This window comes from Larus michahellis, chromosome 4, assembly GCF_964199755.1.
Source record: "Larus michahellis chromosome 4, bLarMic1.1, whole genome shotgun sequence".
Taxonomy (NCBI): domain Eukaryota; kingdom Metazoa; phylum Chordata; class Aves; order Charadriiformes; family Laridae; genus Larus; species Larus michahellis.
This window is the reverse complement of record NC_133899.1, coordinates 30352255-30374793: the sequence shown is the minus strand read 5'-3', so window position 1 is coordinate 30374793 and position 22539 is coordinate 30352255. Positions and strand designations below refer to the sequence as shown.

General features: G+C 39.6%; 1 protein-coding gene across 1 annotated transcript; it reads left to right on the top strand.

Moving 5' to 3' along the window:
- Positions 1-4219: 4219 nt before the first annotated feature.
- On the top strand, positions 4220-20898 carry SGPP1 (sphingosine-1-phosphate phosphatase 1). The gene is made up of 3 exons (XM_074583745.1): positions 4220-5148; positions 17818-17907; positions 19834-20898. Exons 1-3 carry the CDS (start codon positions 4549-4551, stop codon positions 20383-20385), a joined length of 1242 nt encoding a protein of 413 aa, XP_074439846.1. The 5' UTR covers positions 4220-4548; the 3' UTR covers positions 20386-20898.
- The last annotated feature ends 1641 nt before the right edge of the window (positions 20899-22539 follow it).

Here is a 22539-nt window from a genome sequence, read left to right as displayed (position 1 = left end):
TCATACTCAACAATAAATTAAAGCGCTCTGGGGTTTTTTGCTTACAGTAATATGTATTCGTTGGATATAAAATAGATTTCCTTATTCTCCCATGTATTTTTCAAGACTAAATCTTATGATAAATAGACTCTCGCCTTCTCAAATCTGGGTACTCAACAATTTCTTTAAAAAATAATAATAAACCTGGTATGACTAGCACATTCTATTAATTTACACTCAAAATTAAGCCTTCCTAAAAGGAAGCTTCCCTCTGACTCTAGGCGCTCTAACATCATTAATAATATAACAAAACCCTAGCAACATTAGAATAATTATTTCAACAGGAAACTAGCCATTCAGACCTCTACAGGTACTCCTTTCCATCCTTCATCATGCTGTGAAATAATTTTAATTATTTTCACAAAATGCTATCAAACAGATGTCTTTTGCACAAAAAGATGACCAGATTCAAACTATTTCAGGTGATGACAGAAAACAAGTCCCACAATCATGGAGAATTCCCTGCCACCTGCTCTTTCAGTTACATTAGGAGAGAAAAACAACTGACTGCCGATGACTCAGATAAACTGGTCTCCAATTGTTTAAAGCTTTACAAGGCAGAACCAGTACCTTAAATACACTCTGTAACCAGTGGTCATCCAAATAGATGCCAAGCAAGATATTCTGCTTCGTAAATGAACTCCTGGTTCTGCTCCTATCACTTGGGCAGGGTGGTCACAGCAGCAGCTGTAGGCATGATGTATTCTGCACCTCATCTGCCATCAATTCCCACAGCTGTCTTGTCAAATATTTACAGCCTGTGGGAACATGGCTGCGAGTACGCTGGTTTGCCAGGCATCCTTGAAAATGCATGTGTTACGGCTGTCATGCTCAGACAGCACTTGTGTGGTAAGTTGAAATGTATTCAGAACAGCTTTGGGGAATCTATTGCAGACAGTACAAAGAAATGCATTTTCTGGAAAAGTTCAGTTATAGGGTGCATACCACACTCCTCTTGGGAGTGCCCACTGCAATGGTTATATACTTTAAATGCACAAAGGTAATTTAAAAGCTACTTCAGTATTAATATAATGTAATTTTCACACTAATAGTTCAAAGGCAAAGTAAACAAGTTTCAACCACACACACAAACACTTTCTGCTTTTTTAAGTTACCAAGTGCATACCATAAAGACAAGTCTCACTTTATCCTTTGTAATCAGTGATTTTTTTTTCCCTGTACAGTTATTCAGATCTCATTCCAGAATTCATCATCAAGTTAATTAACAGATTTCAGTTTGTTCTGTGTTTAAGGGGAGACTGTGGCTTGACTCTGGGAAAATGCACAAAAGAAGGCAGCAGCTTGTTTTTCAGCTCCTGTCTTTGCATTTTCCATTCAAGAACCAGGAAAAAGGGAAGAATGTAAATTAGGAAGCACATGTATCTTGCAGGATTAGCATCACACATTCCTCAGTAGGCAGAGAAATGACAGCATACCTTCCACTCTCAAGATAGAAAAATTGATCATGTACCAATTCAGGGGTAGGTTTTTTTCGTGTTTCTCTGCCAAGGTGCTGATCTGAAATCTTATTTATATTTCATTAATTTCTCCTTCAGTAATAGCAACTCCTCCATTGGTAATATAATTGTTTATATTCTGATAGTGCCTCAAGTGAGGTTAAGACTGTACTATGCAAACATATGCAACATACAAATGTAATGTACAATATAGGAAATCTATCAGGATTCATTTCGTGCATTCTGATTCTCTTGGCCTTAAGGCAATTTTACATAACTGATGTTCACATTGTGAAATGTTTATTGGAGGATTATTATCCAGATTTTTTAAGAAATTTTCTTCTAAGGATCTTTTCCTTCATAAATTTAAATGGAAATGCAGAGAAATTTTTCCAAGTAATACCAAGAGTGTAAATTTAGGCAGCAAAAGGCCAAAACCTTTAGATATTGTCTTAGTAAGTATATTCTGCAGCCAAGAGCTTAATTCAGATCAGCTTTTTTGTGGAGCATAAGTATTTCAAAGCCAAAAAAAAATTTATTCTAATGCTTATGGTTATTAATGAAATGTCTGCTTCTGGCATTTAAAATTTAGACCATGATGGTCCCACTGCATTAACCTGACACTATGCATATCATGGACCATCAGATTTCAACCTGTAATTATCTAATAAAATAAAACATAACTTCTGCTCAGCTAAAAAATAATTTTCAGAGATACATCTGATCTTCAACAGAAGACATAAAATGACGGAAAATCCTCAGCTTCTCTTGGGAATGTGTTCTGGTGGTTAACCATGTAAAAATGTGCGTCTTATTTCCTATTTAAATGTGTCTGGCTTTTGCCTCTGGCCATTACTTCTTATTATGCCTTTCTCCAATAGATTAAAGAGCCCTTTAATATCCTGTATTTTTCCCCAGGAATGTTCCTACACACTACAATCAAGTCACCTCTCAGTCCTCTTTTAGATAACTTTTAAGAGCTTGAGCTCTTAAAACTTTCGAGTGTAATGCGTTTTCTCCAGCCATCAGAACATTTTGCTTCACTTTTGCTCTCTCTTATTTTTCAATGTGCTTCTTAAAAATATGAAAACCAGAGCTGTATGCACTTTGCTGTGGATGGCATTGTTGAGGCCAAACACGAGAGGTAAAATAAACATATTTTATTCCTTTATTTATACATTGATTAATCCTTTCCTGCTATAGCAGCATACAGGAGAGTCCTTATCTGATTGCTTACTTATTCTGACCCTTAAATTCTTCTCAAAGTCATTACCTTCCCAGGCTATAGTCTTCTATTCTCCAGTTACAGCCTCCACACTTGATTCATAAGTTAGACAACTTTATAGTTGGCTGGATTAAAATTCACTAATTTTGAATGGGCTGCTTCTACCAACCTTTCTGATCAGGGCCTGTCCTCATCGTTTACAACTCCATTAATCCTGGAGCTGAATTTTTGCAGCAGCAGGTTTAGATCTGCTTCTGGATCATTGCTAAAAACGTAGTACAACATGGAACCTACTACTGGAAACTCTTTAGACACCATCTCTTTCAATGAGATTCTCTTCTTGACATCTGGCAGCAAATTCCATTTGCACGATTTATTGGCACTGCATGCACCCAATGTTAATGAGAACATCATGCAGCACATGCAATACCTCCTCAAAACAGTATTAATAGCTCTTTTTACTAAAACATTGTGTAGACTTGTATTATATTCTTTGTTTTCAACCTTTTATTACTTAAATTCCACATAAAATTTTCTATTTTGGTTAGGATAGCTGTTAAGCTTACTAGTCATTCTGGTCATATTGCTCACCCTTTTCAAAAATGGCACAAGGCGACACATTTATTACTTGCTTAACCTCCTAATTTTAAGGCAAGATATAAACACACTGGGGTATTAGCAAGCCACAGGTCAGTATCATTTGGACAGGCAGTGACCAAAGGTTGCATTTTTCATGGCATTTCCAGGATGTAAACCCTAGAAACTGTCCGCTTTCAAAGTACCTGATTGCAGATTTTGTGGTCCTGCTGAACTTTAAAGCCTTGCACACCACCAAGGAGGAGGCATGGCACCTCCTCACGATTACGCAGAGACAGGGCGAGGCACGACGCCTTCCCTCACCGCCAGCAGCAGCCTCCCTCAGCGCCTGGCTGCTCCACGTCCCTCTGGGCAACCCGCCACCTCCATCACTTAACCAGCCTGACCGCCGGGGCTAACACCCCTCACAGTCTCTGCTTGAAGTCAGCTTTCCCTCTCATGTTTACACTACCACATTTGGGCTTCTGGGGTGGAGCCGGGCTGAGGCAGAGGAAGGCAGGGCGAGCCGGGCGCAGGCCTAGGGGGTGCTGATACCAGACATGCTGGCTGAGACGAGGGGGCAGCAGCTCACCCTAAGTCAGAAGGGCGGGCAACCAGCTCGCCGGGTACTGGTCGAGCCGCTGGCCGGGCTGCGGCCGGCGAGGAGGAACCGACGCGCCCCCGGTATCGCCCAGGGCCGCTGCCCCCCTCGCCCGCGCCCGCCTCCGCACCTCAGGCTCGAGGCCGAGGCACGCCGCCCCACTGCCTCGCGCACGGCCGAGTCCTGATTGGCTTCCTCTGCCAGTAGGGGCGGGATCGTCAGAGAGCCGCCGCCAATCCGCGCCACGGTGAGGTTTCCCGGCACTTCCCCGCCCGTGCGGGGGGAGTCTGTGCGCAGGCGCGGGGGGGTGGTGACGGCGAGGGGTGGTGGCGGCGGACGCGCTCGCGCGTGAGGGGGAGAGAGGGAGCGGGCGCGGGGCCCGCAGCGGCGCGGGGCCGGGAGCCGAGCCGAGCCGAGCCGAGCCGAGCCGGCGGCCGGAGCCGGGCGGTGTCCGTCGCTCCGCGGCGCCTCGCCCTCGAGCAGGTTTCTTCTCCTCAGGGAACGGTTCCCCTCCCCGCGGCGCACGCGGGAGCCCCGGTCCTTCCCGCCGCCCCTCAGGCGAAGTCCCTTCAGCTCCCCGCCCGCCGCCCGACCCGGGTAGCGCCTCGCCGCGCTCAGCTGCCCCCAGTGGGCGGCCTCGTCCTCCCGCCATGGCTCTCTGCCGGCGCCTGACCCGGCTGGCCGCCCACCTTCAGGACCCGCGGAAAGTGGCCGCCTTCCAGCGGCTCTGCGGGGTGGAGGGGCCTTCGGGCTGGGCCGACGCGGAGCATCGAGCCGGGCGTCGGGGGCCGGTGGTTAACGGCGGCCCCCCGGCCGCAGAGCATCCCGCCGGGAACGGGACCGTGCCCGGCGGGGCGGGCCCCCAGCAGCGGTGGAGGAGGAGGCCGCGTCGCAACTCCCTCACGGAGGAGGACGGCAGCCAGGAGTTCTCCACCCGCAGCCGCTTCCTCTACTATCTCTTCAGCCTGGGCACGGAGCTGGGTAACGAGCTCTTTTACATCCTCTTCTTCCCTTTCTGCATCTGGAACTTGGACGCCTGGCTGGGCCGGAGGCTTATCATCATCTGGGTGTGGGTGATGTACCTGGGGCAGTGCACCAAGGATGTCATCCGCTGGCCGCGGCCTGCCTCCCCGCCCGTGGTGAAGCTGGAAGTCTTCTACAACTCCGAGTACAGCATGCCCTCCACCCACGCCATGTCGGGCACCGCCATCCCCCTGGCGCTCCTGCTGCTCAGCTACGGCCGCTGGCAGGTAATGCTCATCTCCTTGTCCTTCTGCCTGTGTTTTCCAGCCCCCGGGTGTAAGGCTGTGACAGATTTGATTTCTTTTGTGGGGGGAGAGGGGCAGAGGTTGGGTGAAATGTGACATTCGTGCTCTTTTTCCTTGGCCTCCCCCCTTTTTTGTTTGTTTTAGTTTTTCTATGATCTACGCGAGTGCTCAGGTAGCAAGAGCTGTGCTAATAATTCTGTCTTCTGAATGGAAGTTCTGCAGACTAGTGAATGGTTAACTCAATGTGCATTAAAAGTCTGCCTTAACAGTCTGTATTTTGTTCTTGTGAGATTTTTTTTTTCAACTTACCTCTTGTAGGGTGAGTGCTTTGCACAAAGTCTGGGTAGGCATCTGATATTTTTACAGGCATTTGGTTTTACTGACCGAGAATTTGGTGGAGAGCCAGGAACTAAAAGGCTTTTTGCTGGTCCTTCTTTGCTTTGAGTCACTTTGTAGCTTGAGTCAAATTATAGCTTTAGCCTTTTCTTTAACGGTGTCTTTTAGTTTCATTACCCATAAACTGGAAATTATTACTTTTGATTTGAGGAGTACTTATACTTTCAGATGGTTTTACAACTATTAATGTGCTAATAATTAGCTGGAACTGATAATCTCTGGTCTTTTCAGCTCCTTCATTCAGCAAAATCTTAAAATCTGCCTCTTGCACTTTGGTTCAATAGCTGAAGTTAAAATAACGCTGCTGATATCTGCTTTACGCAAGCTGTGGCATGTGCTTCGGTGCTTGCTGTTAGTGGTACAGGTGACAGTAAGAACTCCAAAGAAAGCACAACACATATTCAGCTCTCTAAATCACTGCACCAATTTCAGTAGTAAAAGAGGGAGAAGGCTTTCCTAGGCAACAAATGTTCAGTGCAGGATTTTGAGTGCTCTGTGTGTAACGTCTAAGATGTTATGCAATGAGTCTGCTCTTAAGTTCGTAATGTTTACAAATTCTTGTTGTAATACTTGCTTATTCTAAGTCAAATATATGTCAACTTGGTAGAGAGAACTCTCTTTTTAAGCTTTATGTGTGGGCTGAATTCCTGTCTTCCTGGTTATTGTTAACAATCACCAGTTGTCTGCTGTCACTGTGTGACACTTTGTGGGTCTATTTCAGCATATAGATTGTGTACCTGAAAGGAAAGAGATAATTGAAGGTTGGAGATTGTATTTGGCCTCTCTTAAACGAAAGTTTATGTCTCTGATTCTGCAAGGTGATACAGTGTGCTCAACAGAAAGCTATTAGGGTTTCACATTTGCTAGGAAAATGTGAAGTATCACTGTGCCAGAATTGTGCAGGCATCAGATAATGCCATGGTTTGGGGTGTTTGAAACAAATATTTGGAGTTCTGTCACCGAGATGCTTAATCTTAAAATGTTTGGGGTTTTTTTTGCGTGACTGACTACAATCTGAATACTTGATTATTATTTGTTAGATGTGTAGGGCTGGTGATAGTTGGAGGAATTAACTGGATTTCTACAAATTTGCATGTGAGAAACATCATCTAGTACTATCAGTTGATTAACTTTGTGCAGACTCTGATGTCATGTGTACAAAGGAGAACCCGGCTTGATTGCTTTTATAGAACCAGCAAACTGACGATGTGTGAAATGGTATTTTTGCCAGTGAGCTGAGTTCGATCTTCAGTTTGCCAGCCCTGCAACTGCAGTCTGTGAAATACTGTGCTAATTGACTAAACATATTTATAATGAATGCATATTAAGAAATCATAAACATTCAGCCTTCTTGTTATTCATTTAGAACCATGCTTAAGAAATGAGGAAGCAAAGTGTTTGGGTCTTTATTTTAATTTCTTTTTCCTATGAGAAGTGTATAAGTAACAGACCTCTCTGAAACCAACTTCTACCATTTCAAAATGTTAATTTTTAAAAAAATGCCCCTTCTGATTTTTAAATTACTTCAAAATATTAATCAGCAGTTAACCTATGGCATGTTTAATATCTTTTGATTCACCTCTAAAGAGAGTTAAGCTTTCATCTAGTGCTTCTGCTGTTCTCTGTATTTTACTGGTGTTGATAGAGAGCAGAATCTACATGATAACTTTTTGACATGTTTTTCTGGAAATAGATGGGGTTAAGCAAGACTAACCTCAGAACTTCTTGGAAAGCTTCTTAATGATAAAGAAGCTTGTAATAACTCTGATTTTTATTAAGTTATCCATATTTATCAGCAGGTACTGATGGTTAGATTTAAACTTGTTGGCAAATGTTGGGGTACAGTCTTTCTATATATTCAGTATAAGCAAGCATTACACAGACCCTGATTGTGATGAGTCCACATCTTAGCACTATTTGTTCCCAAAAATCATAGTGGAGCAAGACTGAGTGTGAATTTAAGCAGACACAGCTGTAGCTCTCTGCAGGGAGTTTTATTCTGCAATACAGGTAACTTTAATTGAGTATGGTGCTTTGAAGTTTATACTAAACCAAAGAAAGCCACTCTTGCTCTAAAAGAGGTTACTCCAGTGAGAAGGGAATCACTTTCCTGTGTAGCTTATTTGGAGCTTGCTTTCATTGGGCTATGACTTCCTACTATTGTGTAATAGTTCTTTTCTATCAGAGAATGACAATCTATGAGTCTTTCCCTTGAACAAAATAGAGAACAGAGCAAATCTGCTCTTATTTTTCTAGGTAAGGCCCAATTTGTCCATTTAAAACTAATTTTTTTTTTATTCCAGTAGGTTTTCTTTTAACCTGTTGAATTAAGATTGTGCTTTCCTAGTTTTCAATGCCTATCAGTAATCCTATTACAATTATTTTTCTATCACGTAGTATTCAAAAGGGTATTTGCTTATAAATGCAATTGTTCAAGTAAAATATTTTCAGAGATGATGTATTTTAAAGATGGTTGTGACAAATTTTCACAATTAGAGACTTTGGACATAGGGAATATTCAACACAACCAACTTTCAGACAGCAACAAATTATATGTTAAGATAACTTTCATAATAGCTAACTGTTCTGTCCATTGTGGAACATAATTTTTCAGTTTCTTCTTGTATTATGAGGGCTTGCCTAAAACTTTTGATTCCACTTGCATAATCTTTATATATTTATTTATTTAATATTGTTAAATCTCTGCAGGGAAAGCCACTTGTTTCAAAGACACTTCAGTAACCAAAAGACACTTTGTATTTCAAATAAAAAGCTCATGCCAAAGGCTCACAAGAATTTAGGAGTGTTATAGTTGTTGATGCTTTTCTTTCTGTCTTTGAAGCTCTGATACCCTGAAAGAGGAGGACAAACACTTAAAAGACAGTGAGATTATAGGTCTTGATATGAAGTGAGGAAAAGTATACCTTTATCACATGGGGGAAAACCTGCTTTCTTTGAAATAGTGACAGTTTGAGCCAGGTTGGCTTATATAATTTTCTGAATGAGGAGGAAAGATATTGTGAACTGCTAATTATCTACAAAATCTCCAAAAGCCTGGTGTTTTATTTTGAGGATGGGGGGGGGGGGAGAAGTCAGTCAGGGAGACAGAAAATATGCTTTTTTTCCCCAGAGTTCCTCCAGGATGCAACCTGGCTCTAGCAGTAGTTGTCTGGATTAGGAAGTGATGGGTTCACACTCTTTCCTGAGCTCTGCATTAATGAGCTGAGTCAGGAACTGATAACACTCACTGTAGGCCATGGAACTAACTTCATTAATTTGTTTTTCAGCAGGAGCTCAGAGCCTTGATTGATGAGTAGCTAGCCTCCGTAACTACTTTGACCAATGTTGTTTGAATGGGCTTATCTTCTGACGCAGTTCAGATCACTGACGGTGTTGTCCTCCCTATGTACTTGTCTGACAGTGTTATCATCAGTGACTGTCTTTCCACCCCACTGATGGTAATTGTGACCTTAATAAGCAATACTGCTAAACCCACAGTAGAGAGCATCTATTCTGTAATGATACCTTTGACTGATGCACCTAAAAGTATTTTTCAGTTTTCATTTACTTAGTGCTCTCCTGACTCTGCACTATACCAGTTGTGTAAGAATGGCATGTGGTACCAGGACAAACGCCTGTCCAGAGATCTTTCATCCGCACTATTACTTTTATCAACCAAAGCTGATGAATCTAATCAAATGAGATGGGTTTGACAGGATCTGTATTGAGATTTCAGAGATCTACGTTGTTCTGTGATTCTGGTTGACCACTACTAAATATTACCTCTAGAATTGTCTGCCTGCTCTTTCGTTTCAAAAGGCTAACTTCTCTCAGATCCTCACTGGGAATGAGGAATAATTGGTTATCGGGGTTGGGTGAATAGTCTAATCACAACACTGCTATAGTAAGACTTTTACAGAAAGTAGGCAAATACTGTTTCTGAGTGTCTGCCCTTGTTGAAGGGCTTGCATAATCAGTAAGAACTATGTAATGATAAAACTGGAAGCTACACATAGGTGGCTGTCTCTTACATTCAAAGTCTGCGTGTAAGAGCAAGTACAGACTCCTTTCAGAAAGAGATGCCTCATCTCTCAGAGAAGCCCAAATGGGTTTTGGCTCAAATACTAAAAAGTTGTGAAGAAACTTAGGCAAAGAGATGTGCTTGTCTAATTGGTTTTCTTACACGTGTTTCTTAAAATAAACAAACAAAAACTCTTCTGACACAAGAAGTGTAGCCGAAGGGCTGATCTGAAAACACAGAATTGCCCACACAATGAAAAGCTCTTGAGAAAGAGCAATGGGAATTTGGAGGGTCAGCACTGGCCTTGTCTTGTGTGTTTGAGTCACAAAGCTTTCTGTTGTGGGCCATATTAATGCCTGTAGTTTATTTGTAAAGGAAGCTGGAAAAAGTCGTGTGGCGTATTTGATTCAGATGCTCTTAAAAGTATGAAAAGAGCATAGTCAGTTCTTAGAAATCCCATTGGGGAATCTCTGCTACAGGTATACAGCAGCCTGTCCTATTAAACTGTGTTGATTGGCATTAAATATATTTTTAGTTTTGCATAAGCAAATTTTTTGTTAATGTACAGGATCTTGGGGGGAATATGTAAAAACAAATGCTGTAAGGTGAGATGCAGAGTTTTTGATGAAGAAAGGCTTCAAAGGGAATACTTCTCAAACAGTTTGTTTTTTCCTTAGCACATGTAAAGCACTTCTTTTACTTTTAAATAGGGTGTGTTGATTAAACCTGAGGAAACTTCAGTTTGCAGAAAAACTATTTTTTAGGTGTTCGGGGGCTGTAGGTGATTCTTGTGGGTGTGTTCAGGGAGATATTATTTTTTTATTTAATGACTGCAAGGAAAAGAAAAAACAGGCTCTAATTCCTATTGTAACTCTTTAATTTCTTATCACATGATGTGTAACAGTAAGTTAAAACTTTATAATCCCTGCAGGGCTGGCATTGAAATCTTTATCTTGGAAATTAAAGAAGAGGTTCTTGCAATGACATGTAGCACACTCAAATTTTTATGTTTTTTGATGTTAAGATTGTAAGAAGGAAGGAAATAATTGATAAATGTAGTTTAACCTGTGTTATTTACCACTTGGCTTCTTTTGAAAAGACAGTTTTTGTCTCTTTATTTTACCTAAATTGACTCGTAAGTGGTCTTTTCTTTTTAACTATCCTCTTCCTTTTTTTCTGCTCCCTCTACAAAGTCATTTATATGCTGTGCTTTTTGTACTTGTCTGGCCAACTGGTGTCTCAGTCATTCCTGTAAACATTGATTGTAGATTTTCATATGCCTATTGCTAATACATAGCCCAAATATCTTATTAAAAGCGTGATGCTGCAAGTGCTGCTCACATTCTTTCAGTGAACTCTGACCCAAAATGATTTTCTCAAACTCATGCTGAACTTCTGAATTATCATATGATTAAAAAAAATAATCATTGCGTAATACTGTAGAACACTGAAAATATTAGAAAATTAGTTTGGAACCCGTTGTGAATGCTGGAAACTTCTCCAGTTTAGAATGTGCTTTTAAAAATGCTTTTAAAAAGTAAAGAAATAAGCATCTAGAGTGTGTTTTAAGAATGTTCCATTATGAAAGAAGGTATTTTCTGACCTAGGTCAAAGCTTTTAGGACAGATTGTTTCCTTATGAGCATTTTTAAACAATGGTTATGTTATTAAGACTCTTGGCAAAAAGTCAGATTAAGGGGAGGGAGGAGGATAGGCACTTGAGGGAAATGTTTTCTATGTGATCTAGTCAAAAGCTTGCAAGCACTTTTCAGGGAATGTAATTGAACAAAATGAGAATTTCCCATTAAAAAACGTAGGGCATAAAATTCTCAAAGACTTACTGGGAGTAGTTTAACTGCTGTTTTCCAAATATGACCAGTTTAATTCAGTTTAATTGATTAAAACAAGAATCCGAATGTGGGAACAAAATTGAGGCCTGAGAGAAGATAAGTAGTTTACTCAATCTGCTTTATTCCTAGCTTTGTCTTTAACTCGATATGTGAATTTAAGAAACCAATTATCCTTTTTTATCTTTTTTTTTTTTTAAATAATGTGCTTGGTGATCTGTCCCTTGGTCATATACATTAAGACTGGGGCACTTTTCTTAATGGGTATGATGCCTTCAAAGGAACATATCCATTCAAACATTTAAAAGCCAAAATGTCAACAAAGGTATCTTTTTAATCTATATGTTGCATTTGTCTGTCTCTCTCTAACCTCTGCCTTGTTGTCAGTTCCATCTGCCTCCACTTCATCTTCTGATATTGTATTTGTATTACATACTTATGCATATTATCAAAGTTTTATTCTGGCCTTTGGAAAAAAAATTGTGCAAGCTGTGTATCAGTGATCTAATATGGAATGGGGAGTACTTTTCTCAAGGAGAAAAATGCCAGGTTAATATTGGGTTTTGAGTCAGCGTGTGACTTTTGAAGTTCAGAATGAGTACTATGTAAGTGTCTTTATTTTTGTATAAGGTTAGTTTTCAAATTGCAAGTTGTTTTTTTAATTTGAAAAAAAGAAAGCAGTATGCAGTTCAATAAATACTCCCCATACTCAAAATTCTTGAGGTAGTATGGTAGCTACAGAGGCATAATGAGTTTTCGATGGTTTTGATAGGATGGTCTTAATTGAGAGCATGGAGGCAGGGTTTGAGATGTTTGTGTCTAAAATGGGCTGTTCCTGGATATCTGACTCTTAAGTGACTATGAGTACAGTCAAAAATGAAGATTCATCAATTCTGTTATCAGAAAGAACAACCTGAGAGCAGGAAACCTGTTTTTTATGTCTACCTCTGCTAGCTGTGATCTCTGACAACCTTTCTGATCCTCATCTGAAAGGAGATACGATGCCAGTCTGCCTTCTTATGCCTAAATGAGTAAGAATAGCAATGAATTGGGGAAGAGGGGTAGAAGTAAACTTGTGATCTTCTGTTCTTTGTGCCTCTGTAGTTCTGATTTGGCATGCAAGGAACTGTGGGACTAAAATTGCTGGAATTCAGCAGTCTTGCCTTAATATCTTTCATTTAAGCAGAGAATGTCAGCATGTTTATATACAACTGTATAGAAAAGATCCAAAAGTTTATAACTCAATTAATAACTGTTAATTTTCAAATTTGTGAATGCAGTATTTTCCAAAATAAGAGACCCAAGAAAACCTAAAAAAATTTACTGCTTATGGCTTTCTTCCATGAATGCTTGAGATTAGTTTATACTAAAGTTTTCACATTAATTTTTCATAAAACATGCTTATTTTAAGTAGAAAACAGTAAAAGCTGTTTATGTTGGTTTTTTTTTTCTCTGAAGATTCATTTGTGATTGGGAGAGAAGCTTTCTGAAATCCATGATTGTAAAGCAGGGCTGATTAAAAAATATTAGATAGTCTTAAGGCACTACACAATTAGAAGATGTTTTGGTGTCTGGGAGGGTTTTGTATGTCTAGGCAGTGGGAGATTATGGATATTTACAACCATGGTATAACCAATGTATATACACAAAATACATACAGGCAGTCATTTTCTAGATGAAATAACATTTAAAAATGCTTGCTAGTACCTGAATATTACATTATTTTCAGACAATAATTTGGAAGTAAATTTATGACATCAGCTTTTTTTAATAAGAATCAAGGTGATGCCCCTTGTAGGTGTTACAATTTGGCATGCTACTGAGCAGTCTTCTTGCTGAGCTACAAGGTGTGTGAGTGTGCTCATGTTCTCCTTTAGTCACCCTGTATGCTTATCCCTACATGCGAGGACAAAATACATGGTTGTCTTATCACCTCAATGCAGATTTTAAGCAGGTGCTATTAGTTGAGTGCCCTAGGAATTCTTGACCCAGTGGCTGCTTTTAAAAGGTATGAGTGAAAACATGCCAAGGAGTAGACAGGGTCTTGTGCGTTATTTGTGTTGAAGTAGGTGGGTTCCTCTGCTTGATTTCTGCTAATGTCTGAGGAGGCCAGTGAACTATGGAGCCCCAAAAGGTACATACAGCTTTGAGTGGCGTTCCTCAGGAGTGAGTACTGGGATGAGCACTGTTTAACATCTGTGTCATTTACATGGACAGTGGGACTGAGTGCACCCTCAGCAAGTTTGCAGATGACACCAAGCTGTGTGGCACGGTTGACACGCTGGAGGGAAGGGATGCCATCCAGAGGGATATGGACAGGCTTGAGAGGTGGGCCTGTGTGAACCTCATGAAGTTCAACAAGTCCAACTGCAAGGTCCTGCACCTGGGTCGTGGCCATCCCAGGCACAAATACAGGTTGGGCAGAGAATGGCTTGAGAGCTGCCCTGAGGAGAAGGACTTGGGGGTGCTGGTGGACGAGAAGCTCAACATGAGCAGGCGATGCGCACTTGCAACCCAGAAAGCCAATCGCATCCTGGGCTGCATTAAAAGAAGTATGGCCATCAGGTTGAGGGAGGTGATTCTGCCCCTCTACTCTGCTCTGGTGAGACCCCACCTGGAGTACTGCATGCAGCTCTGGAGTCTTCAGCACAAGAAGGGCATGGACCTGTTGGAATGGGTCCAGCAGAGGGCCACAAAGATGATCAGAGGGCTGGAGCACCTCTGCTATGAGGACAGGCTGAGAGAGTTGGGTTGTTCATCCTGGAGAAGAGAAGGCTCTGGGGAGACCTTATAGTAGCCTTCCAGTACCTAAAGGGGGCCTACAGGAAAGATGGGGAGGGACTCTTTATCAGGGGATGTAGTGATAGGACAAGGGGTAATGATTTAAAACTGGAAGAGGATAGATTTAGATTAGATATTAGGAAGAAATTCTTTACTGTGAGGGTGGTGAGACGCTGGAACAGGTTGCCCAGAGAAGCTGTGGATGCCCCATCCCTGGAGGTGTTCAAGGCCAGGTTAGATGGGGCTTTGAGCAAGCTGATTTAGTGGGAGGTGTCCCTGCCCAGGGCTGGGAGGTTCAAACTAGATGATCTTTAAGGTCCCTTCCAACTCAAACCATTCTATGATGCTCTGCATGTGAGTGGGAAGAAAATCAGATTGGTTATGTGGGCAATCCTGCGAGGTATGGCTGTAACATTAGAAGAAACCAGGACAGATAAAGGTTAAAACCTTTTTAGATCAAAATCTATTCCTGTACTTTATGTATAAAGATGTTTTTATCTAAACTGATACGTTTTTTTACTAACTGATAAGTAAGCATCAAACATAAACTGACAGTTGTCCAAGTGTGCTGGTTATATAGTGGGAGCATAGAGGAGAATGCTTTGTGTGGGAACTAATCACAAAAATAGACTTAACTGTTGTATTGAGGAATATTATTTTAGAGGAAATTAGAATAATTTTTTGTCTTCTGCTTTTTTAGTGGACTGAATAAAGTACAGCTAGGTATACTGTAGTGAATAAGCGCTCTTGGGTGGAAAGAAACTGGGTTTAGGACTTCAGTGATTATGATTATCATCCATTAAAAATACCGTAAATCAGCATGTGCCTAATACTTCAAACACATTTGCAGACAGGTCATGCTAAACTACTTCAGTAAGAATAATTTCACTGAGTTTAAGTTAAAAGTTCTCTGTTACTTTAAGAATATACAAATCAGGGTTAAATGTATAATTGGCTTTTTATTGGGGATATGATAGGGAAGTGTTTGAGGTCTCGGATGCAGACACTTTGCTACAGAGGAACTAAACTAGCCAGTGTTTCCAGATGTTTTAATGGGGATTTATTCTCAATTCTGTTAAAAACAGAATTAGAGTGAGATATCATAGAGACAAATATTCTTTCCAATATTTCCTTCAAAGTTGCAGTTTCTGACAGTTTCCTTCTTCAAACACCCCTCCCTTGAGAGTTCCTAATTGAGAGCAAGCATTTATTTTCACTTCTAGAACTGATGCTACTCTCCGGGCTGTTTAAAACAATCTGCCCAGGACTCTTAAAACAAGACTTATCACATACACCTTTTGCTTCATGGTCCCTGTTCTTAGGGTCTTGCTGTTTAGCAGCTCTAACATCTCCCCCATAATCCCAGCTTTTTACCCACAGTATTGTTATCTGCTATTGCAGGCTGAGCCTGGCACTTCATTGGTCTTCCTGTTAAAGCTCCAGCTTCTGTTTCTGTGAGGTAGTTCAGAAATGTGGAAAAAGTATTTATTAAAGAAAAGCCTCACCCCTGGTTGGAGCCTGAAAGCACAAAAAAATGTGTGCCAGGAAACCAGAATGGATGTATGGTATCAAGTGATGGGCAAAACCATTTGAAACTTTTGACACGTGTGTGAACACATGCAAGCTCATTCTACCACCAAGTAATTGTAATGCTATTAAATTTCCTGGTCAAGAGGTTTGCATTGCTTCTGGAAGTAGTGAATCTTCCCTAGTCTCTGACAAACAAAAAGTCTGTCTTCCCAGGCTTTCATCTTCTGGAGTATGTAAAGAGATGCATACAGTGTTTCTGCTTTGGGAAGAGTGGAGCAGCACCAGGCAGGGAGGTTGTGTAGCTTGAGTGTCTTCCTGGAGCAGGCACTATTACTTCTACCTTGAGATCAATGGAAATGATGGTAGAGGCGTGATGGGGCTACAGTTGTGATGTATCCTGGCGCTGCAGCACAGGGTACAAAGATGACTTTTGTGGCTGCTATAGCAACATCAGCATCTGATAAATCCGCACTCGTGTCTTGGGTATGAACTAGTTACTGGTGTATTGCCCATTATTAGCATAATTCTGAAAGGCAGAAAATGGAATTTGTTCCTTCATCATTTCAGTTAGAAATGAATCATTAAGTACATAATCTCGTTTAGGTACAATTTGTAGATGAAGGTAGTAGAAACAAAGAAAAATGTTGCTACAGGAATTAAAAATTAAAAACAGACTTCACATTAAAATAAATTCTAAATGCCCAACTCACAGGTATGTTACATCTAGTTTAAGTGAAACACGAGCTTCCCAATTTTCTGTTAGTTTGAGAAAATTTTTGTAGGTTTGTCATGCTACATGGTCCTGGAGCTGAGAATTCAAAAAATGTTGGAATAGTGCAGAAGATTGATAAACTTTTCTCAAACGTATCACTGAAAGACTGATTTAGAAGCTTGTTGATCTGTTAAGTGGTTTCACAGAGGACGTACAACTTTCTCCGATAGGAGTAAAGATACTTTCTCTAATTTGTTGGATATTCTACCTTTCAGGTTATCCATGAAAGGTCAAGAAAACTGCCTGTAATTCTTAGTTTTTATTCTGAGATTCGAGTACATCTAGACTGCCTGTTTATGTAAAAAATGTTTATCATTGCTTTCATGTAGGAAGTTCAAGCAATTTTGGAAACATGCCATTTTGTCTTGTGACTGCTTCTTTTATAGATCTAATAATTATTTTTAATACTGAAAAAAGGAAGCTGCATCCTGTCTTACACAACATTTTGCAATATGGTAGTGGGGAAAATATTTCTTACTGTGCTGTAAGATGTGAATTAGCATACTTCTATCCAAAACCCGAGAAAGTTGAAATACCAAGTTTCTAGACGTGCTGATATGTGCTTATTAAGATATTTTGTTTGTTCCTGGTAAACAATCCTTATTAATAACACAATCTGTCAGAAGATGGAAATAATTGGAAAGAATTATTTGATATTTTTTATTTCATAAACATGGATTGTAAGAGGAAATTTATCTGGGTTTTTAGAGACAAAAAAAAGATTACTATTCTAGGAGTTTCATACTGATGCTCAGAGACTTAAGTCAAGAATTGCAGAAATTCTAAAACTGTATGTAAAGAATTGAATTTATTTGCAAATTTTCTTGAGTTCTTCCTTTGCAGGAGAAAGGTGAAGCTACTAGATTCTGCCTGGATAATTGTTAATAATACTAATGTACTATGTAGCTACTTTACCCAGTGTAAAACTGTTCCGCGGTTTATAATGCAAGGCTTGTCTCTGCCCATATTGCAAATTGAGGATATCGTAACATGGCAAGACTAACTGCTACAAAGATCTATCAACTTCTTATTGCTTTGTCTGAAGAGATATGACCAATGCCCTGAAATTTGTATATCCTGAATGCAAAGGAAGAGGACAAGGAAAAAGTTGAAAAAGTTTGACTTAATAATGGTTTGACTTCATGAAAAGGGGACTTACTTGAGGTGGTCTAATAGGCTTGGGTAGGCTAAGGCAACAAAAGGGTAAGCATAAGTTACATTAATTGGAATTAATTATAGAATCCTTATAGAGTGATTTTTTTTTTTTCAAATTCTAATATAATCTCTCCATTTTTTCCCTACCAGTATCCCCTTATGTTTGGACTGATCCTTGCATTCTGCTGGTGTTCTTTGGTTTGCTGTAGTCGAATTTATATGGGAATGCATTCAATTTTGGTAAGAAAATAATTGTATTAAACTTTTATTTTAATGTTGCTCTGATTTCATAAACTTCCATCACACTTGAGTTTTTACAGTGCAGTAATTGTATATAGATAATTTTTTTAGAATGTCCTACCATATAGGAAGAGAAAACTTGCATTTTTTTCAGCAGAGAAATTGATACAATAGCTAAAAGTAGATGTCAGTCTTCTGATAACTTATACTTTTCTTTCATAAACTCAATCCACAGTTGAAACTTAGCTGATGTTTAATAGTAGTTTTAGTGCAGAAATTGATGACTGTGCTAAAGCGTAGACTAAGTTTTCCTCTAAAGAGTAGAAATAATTTTGCAGGATGAGAGAGTGGCTGTTAATATCCGCTCGAGTTCCACATTAGCTACTCAAAGCATGTGCATTTCAGAGTGCCATGCTAAATGCTAGGGTTTCACTTACCCAGGATTCTAACAAATGAAATAACAAAGAAAACAAGAACGCTACAAAATAGTAATCAGAATGTAAGACCACTAATAAGGATGGCTAAAGAGGTTTTTGAGGCTCGCTTGCTAGAAGAATAGCTAACAGACAGAAAACAGTAAGCCTGGTAGTGAGTAGTAAAGCTGATAGATGGACACAGTGTACAAGGGACATGTGAAAATAAAGGTAGCTCAGGCAAACTTAATGACATATTTGCGTTAGTGATTAGGAGGATTCCTGAGTCAGAACCACTTATGTGGAGGATGGTGGGATGAACTTGTGTTTCAGCTGACAGGTAACATCTTAGAACAAAGTCATGCAACAAATAGAAATGCGTCATGTAGACTAGGTTATTCATCAGTTTCATATTTGAATCCTCTGTAGTGTTTGAATGAATACAATCAACCATGTGTTACCTGTAATATAAATCGACCATGGTGCCTAAGTTTGGGGAGTAGGCAGATGTAGCAGAAAGTTGTTGTGGTTGCTTCTGAGGCGAGCAAGTCTGACTTTTGTTTCAGTTAATTGTGTTAGAGCTTTTTATCAAGCATTCAATTAGTGGAAGCGAATTAAAATGATTCATTGAAGACAGAGCAATACAAATACAGCTGATGAAAGCCCCACCTCCTGGCTTATATGGAAAAGTTGATAAGCATGCAAATAAAGGTGATCTGGTTTCTAGTGCTTCGACTTCTAAAAAGCTTTCGACAAATTACTTAGCAACTAAAGGTGACAAAAGTTGCAGGTAATTCTGTGCAACCAAGTGATTAATCAACAGTAACTGAAATTGAATGCTAAATTAAAAAATAATTAGAGTAACCTTTTAATTAAGAAAAGATATTTTTAAACCAACAATAAAACTGAAAATCAAGTATGAAGCCACAGAAGTTCCCTCTTCCTCTTGTTTAATAGTTGGAAACAGTTCTCCATTCTTGCAGTATTGTTAGTTCTGAAGCTGGAGTCGGAAGTCTAAGCTGCTCCAATGCCTAGCTGCTGTGGTCCTCGACTGCCTTACCAGCTGTTGCTGCCAGCGTGCTTATGTGTTGGCACTCAGGCACTTAGATCCAGTGTTGAACTGTTCCAGCAAACTAAGGTGGCAGAACTTATTTAGCTGGGCTAGGTTTGTGCTGACTGTAGGCTGAAATGCCCCAGTCCTGGACAAGGATGATTGTAGCCAGCAGATAGGCAGATCTACAACTTCGTTTGACCATGGGTCTTTTGATCGTAGCTTTATTTGTGATCGTGATCAGTCATCATCTGATAGTCATACAGATGTCCTCTTAATAGGTGATCAAATGCAATTCTTTAAGTTAAAGATTTAATCTTTTACAGTAAATGAGAAAAGATGGTAATCCACAAGTTGCTTTTAGCAACAGAGTAACTAGGCTTGTCTCCATTCTAAGGTAACTTAAATTATTTTTTAAAATAGTTATTACACTGAAACTGTATCTTTCTCTCTCTTCAACAGGATGTTATTGCTGGATTTCTGTATGCTATTCTTATCTTGGTTGTCTTCCATCCAGTTGTGGACCTGATCGATAACTTCAACTTAACTTACAAATATGCACCCTTAATTATCATCAGTCTCCATTTAGCCCTGGGCATCTTCTCTTTTACTCTAGACACCTGGAGCACATCACGAGGAGACACAGCTCAGATACTGGGCTGTGGTGCAGGAGTAGCCTGTGGCTCTCACATTAACTACATGATGGGTCTAAAGCTAGATCCTCCTCCCGATACCTTACCTTTGTCTCTTTCCTCTCTCACTGTGACTGTGTTTGGAAAAGCCATATTGCGGTTGTTGATTGGAGTAATAGTTTTGTTGTTAACAAAAGTAGCAATGAAAAAAGCCACTATTCCACTGGCGTGTAAAATATTTCGCATACCACACGATGATGTACGGAAAGCAAGACAACGCATGGAAGTTGAGCTTCCCTATCGCTATATTACGTATGGAATGGTTGGGTTCTCCCTCATGTTTATTGTTCCTTCCCTCTTCCATTTTATTGGTCTTTCTTGATGCAGTTTTATCACTTTAAGTAGGGAGAACAGAGATAGTTGCTTTTTGAAGAGGTGCACTAGTTTGCTAAGGGAAGGCCAGTGAGCTTGGCTTTAGCAGGGTCTTCACTTTAACAGCAATACATATCAGGCAAAGCATTTAAAGAACTTTGCACGACTTTGGGTATGGTATGGGGACAGAAGTCAAATATCAGTCCACAAGAAGTGCTGAACTCTGTAAATGCTATGTCTAGACTTATTGCTGTAACAAAGTCTGTGTGTGTTTGTGATGCAATGAATGTATGTGGAATGTCTGTCATGCTGTACCTGTATACACTGACACTTTAACAGGTATGTCTGACAGCTAATCAGAAAGCTCCATTCATGATCTGTTTGCCATTTCGTAGTAATTTATTCAAGTTGTTGGACCATAGACTGCTAAATTTGCTTTATTCTTTCCTGAAGTCCTGCTTCAAGATGTTTCAGCTAATAGGCATTTCTAATGGACCAAACTTGCAATGAGGTTGAAGTTTCTAAAAAAAAAAAAAAAAACAGAGAAGCCTTTTTCTTTAGCTCCCTCTACAGAGTAAAATGCCTGGATTGGCATTGGTTGATATCGCTAGAGTATTTATGATGCAGGTACTGTATTTTATGGTTTAATAACTGTGCCTTTCTGTTGCTAAATTAAGAAATGCCATATATACTGTGATGTAGAAATGCCTAATTTTATTTAAAATCTTACACAATTAGGCAGATATTTTTAAACGTTAAATTTTTCCATGTTGCTGGCATGGTTCAGGTTAACCGGAATATTCAGTGTAGCCTGATCAAAATTGCATAAATGGAATGACCCAAGAATCGCATCCATAAGTTCAAGGTGTTGTAAATGGACAATAATCCCTTTTGTAAGTATTTTTAATGTGTATTGTAAGTTACTGGAAGAGGATATATTTTTCTGGAGGTTGTTTATACAGTGGACAGATATTACAATTAATTATCTAAACATATAAACAATAAAAACACCCCATTCTGCAAAGAAATGGGCCTCACTTATTATTCCAAACTAATTTAGAAGGACCATTAGTTTTAGATATTTGCTTAGGAAATATAATCCTTATTCTAGAAAAAAACAGGTATTTTTATGCATTAACATACTGTATTTAAAGGCGATAATCACCTTTACCCAATTTAGATAGCTATAGACAATATAACGATCAAATTAAATTTTTAATCATTATGGTAGGCAGACTGGGAGCAGTCAAGACAGTATGGTCAATGCATAAATGGTTTGTGCATATCTAAATTTTACTGAATTATTATGCACTTTGCAGCTTTTGATGATCCTTTTTCCAGTGATGAGTAGAATATGACCCTTCAACTGTAAATTCATGTGCTTCTTGTGTTTCATTTTGTCTGTGTTAACGTGTTGCCTAATCTGTTCTTTCCATGTCAGGAACTGCCATATTGCAGCAACAGCTGTAGTACTGTCTGGCCAGACATGAATTACTTGGTTTTGTATTGGGCTTTTTTTCTTTTTAGGGAAAACATAATTTGGTTGGGTAGTGATTAGATAGACTACAAAACCTACATTTTTTTGTAAACAGTATTTGGAATTGGAAGGATTTTTTTGTATTGGAGCTCATATTTCCAAATTGCTAATATGTAAATTAACAAAATTAACTATATCTCTTTCCTTAAAGCACTCAAAGTTATGGTACGCTGGCATTCGATGATGGGAAAAGCTAACTTTTCTGATGCGTTTCTTCAGTGCATTCAGAATACGCTGCTATGAATGTACTCAAACTGTTCCATTCAGAATTGACAGTGTGTTAAACAACTTTTGTGACCGAAAAGACCTTACCTACTAGAAAATGGTTAGCTTGTTTCACTGCATATTTCTGCATTTGAATTTTTTTTTTCCTATCTGTTCTTCTTTTGCAGTTTGGTGAATTGGTTTCCAAGGTTTTGAGGGGGGGATTTCCACTGGTTTGGCTTTGCACACTAAGTCATTGAAATAGCTGAGGGAAATGTACACAAAATGCCTTACGCTTAAAGCCCGGAGCAAGTGGTGGTGTTCCAATTATATTAAATTAGTCTGAGGACTGGAGAAAATAATAGGGTAACTTTTTCTGAAATTTAGGGCGTATTCTTGTTAAATATCCTAGCTTTACAATTT

What these genes read in the sequence shown, in the direction of transcription:
- SGPP1 (XM_074583745.1), top strand. Translation starts at nt 4,549, where the DNA reads ATGGCTCTCTGCCGGCGCCTGACCCGGCTGGCCGCCCACCTTCAGGAC. An exon ending in TCAGCTACGGCCGCTGGCAG is followed by an intron (nt 5,149 to 17,817) that starts GTAATGCTCATC and finishes TTTCCCTACCAG; the next exon opens with TATCCCCTTATGTTTGGACT. An exon ending in TGGGAATGCATTCAATTTTG is followed by an intron (nt 17,908 to 19,833) that starts GTAAGAAAATAA and finishes TCTCTTCAACAG; the next exon opens with GATGTTATTGCTGGATTTCT.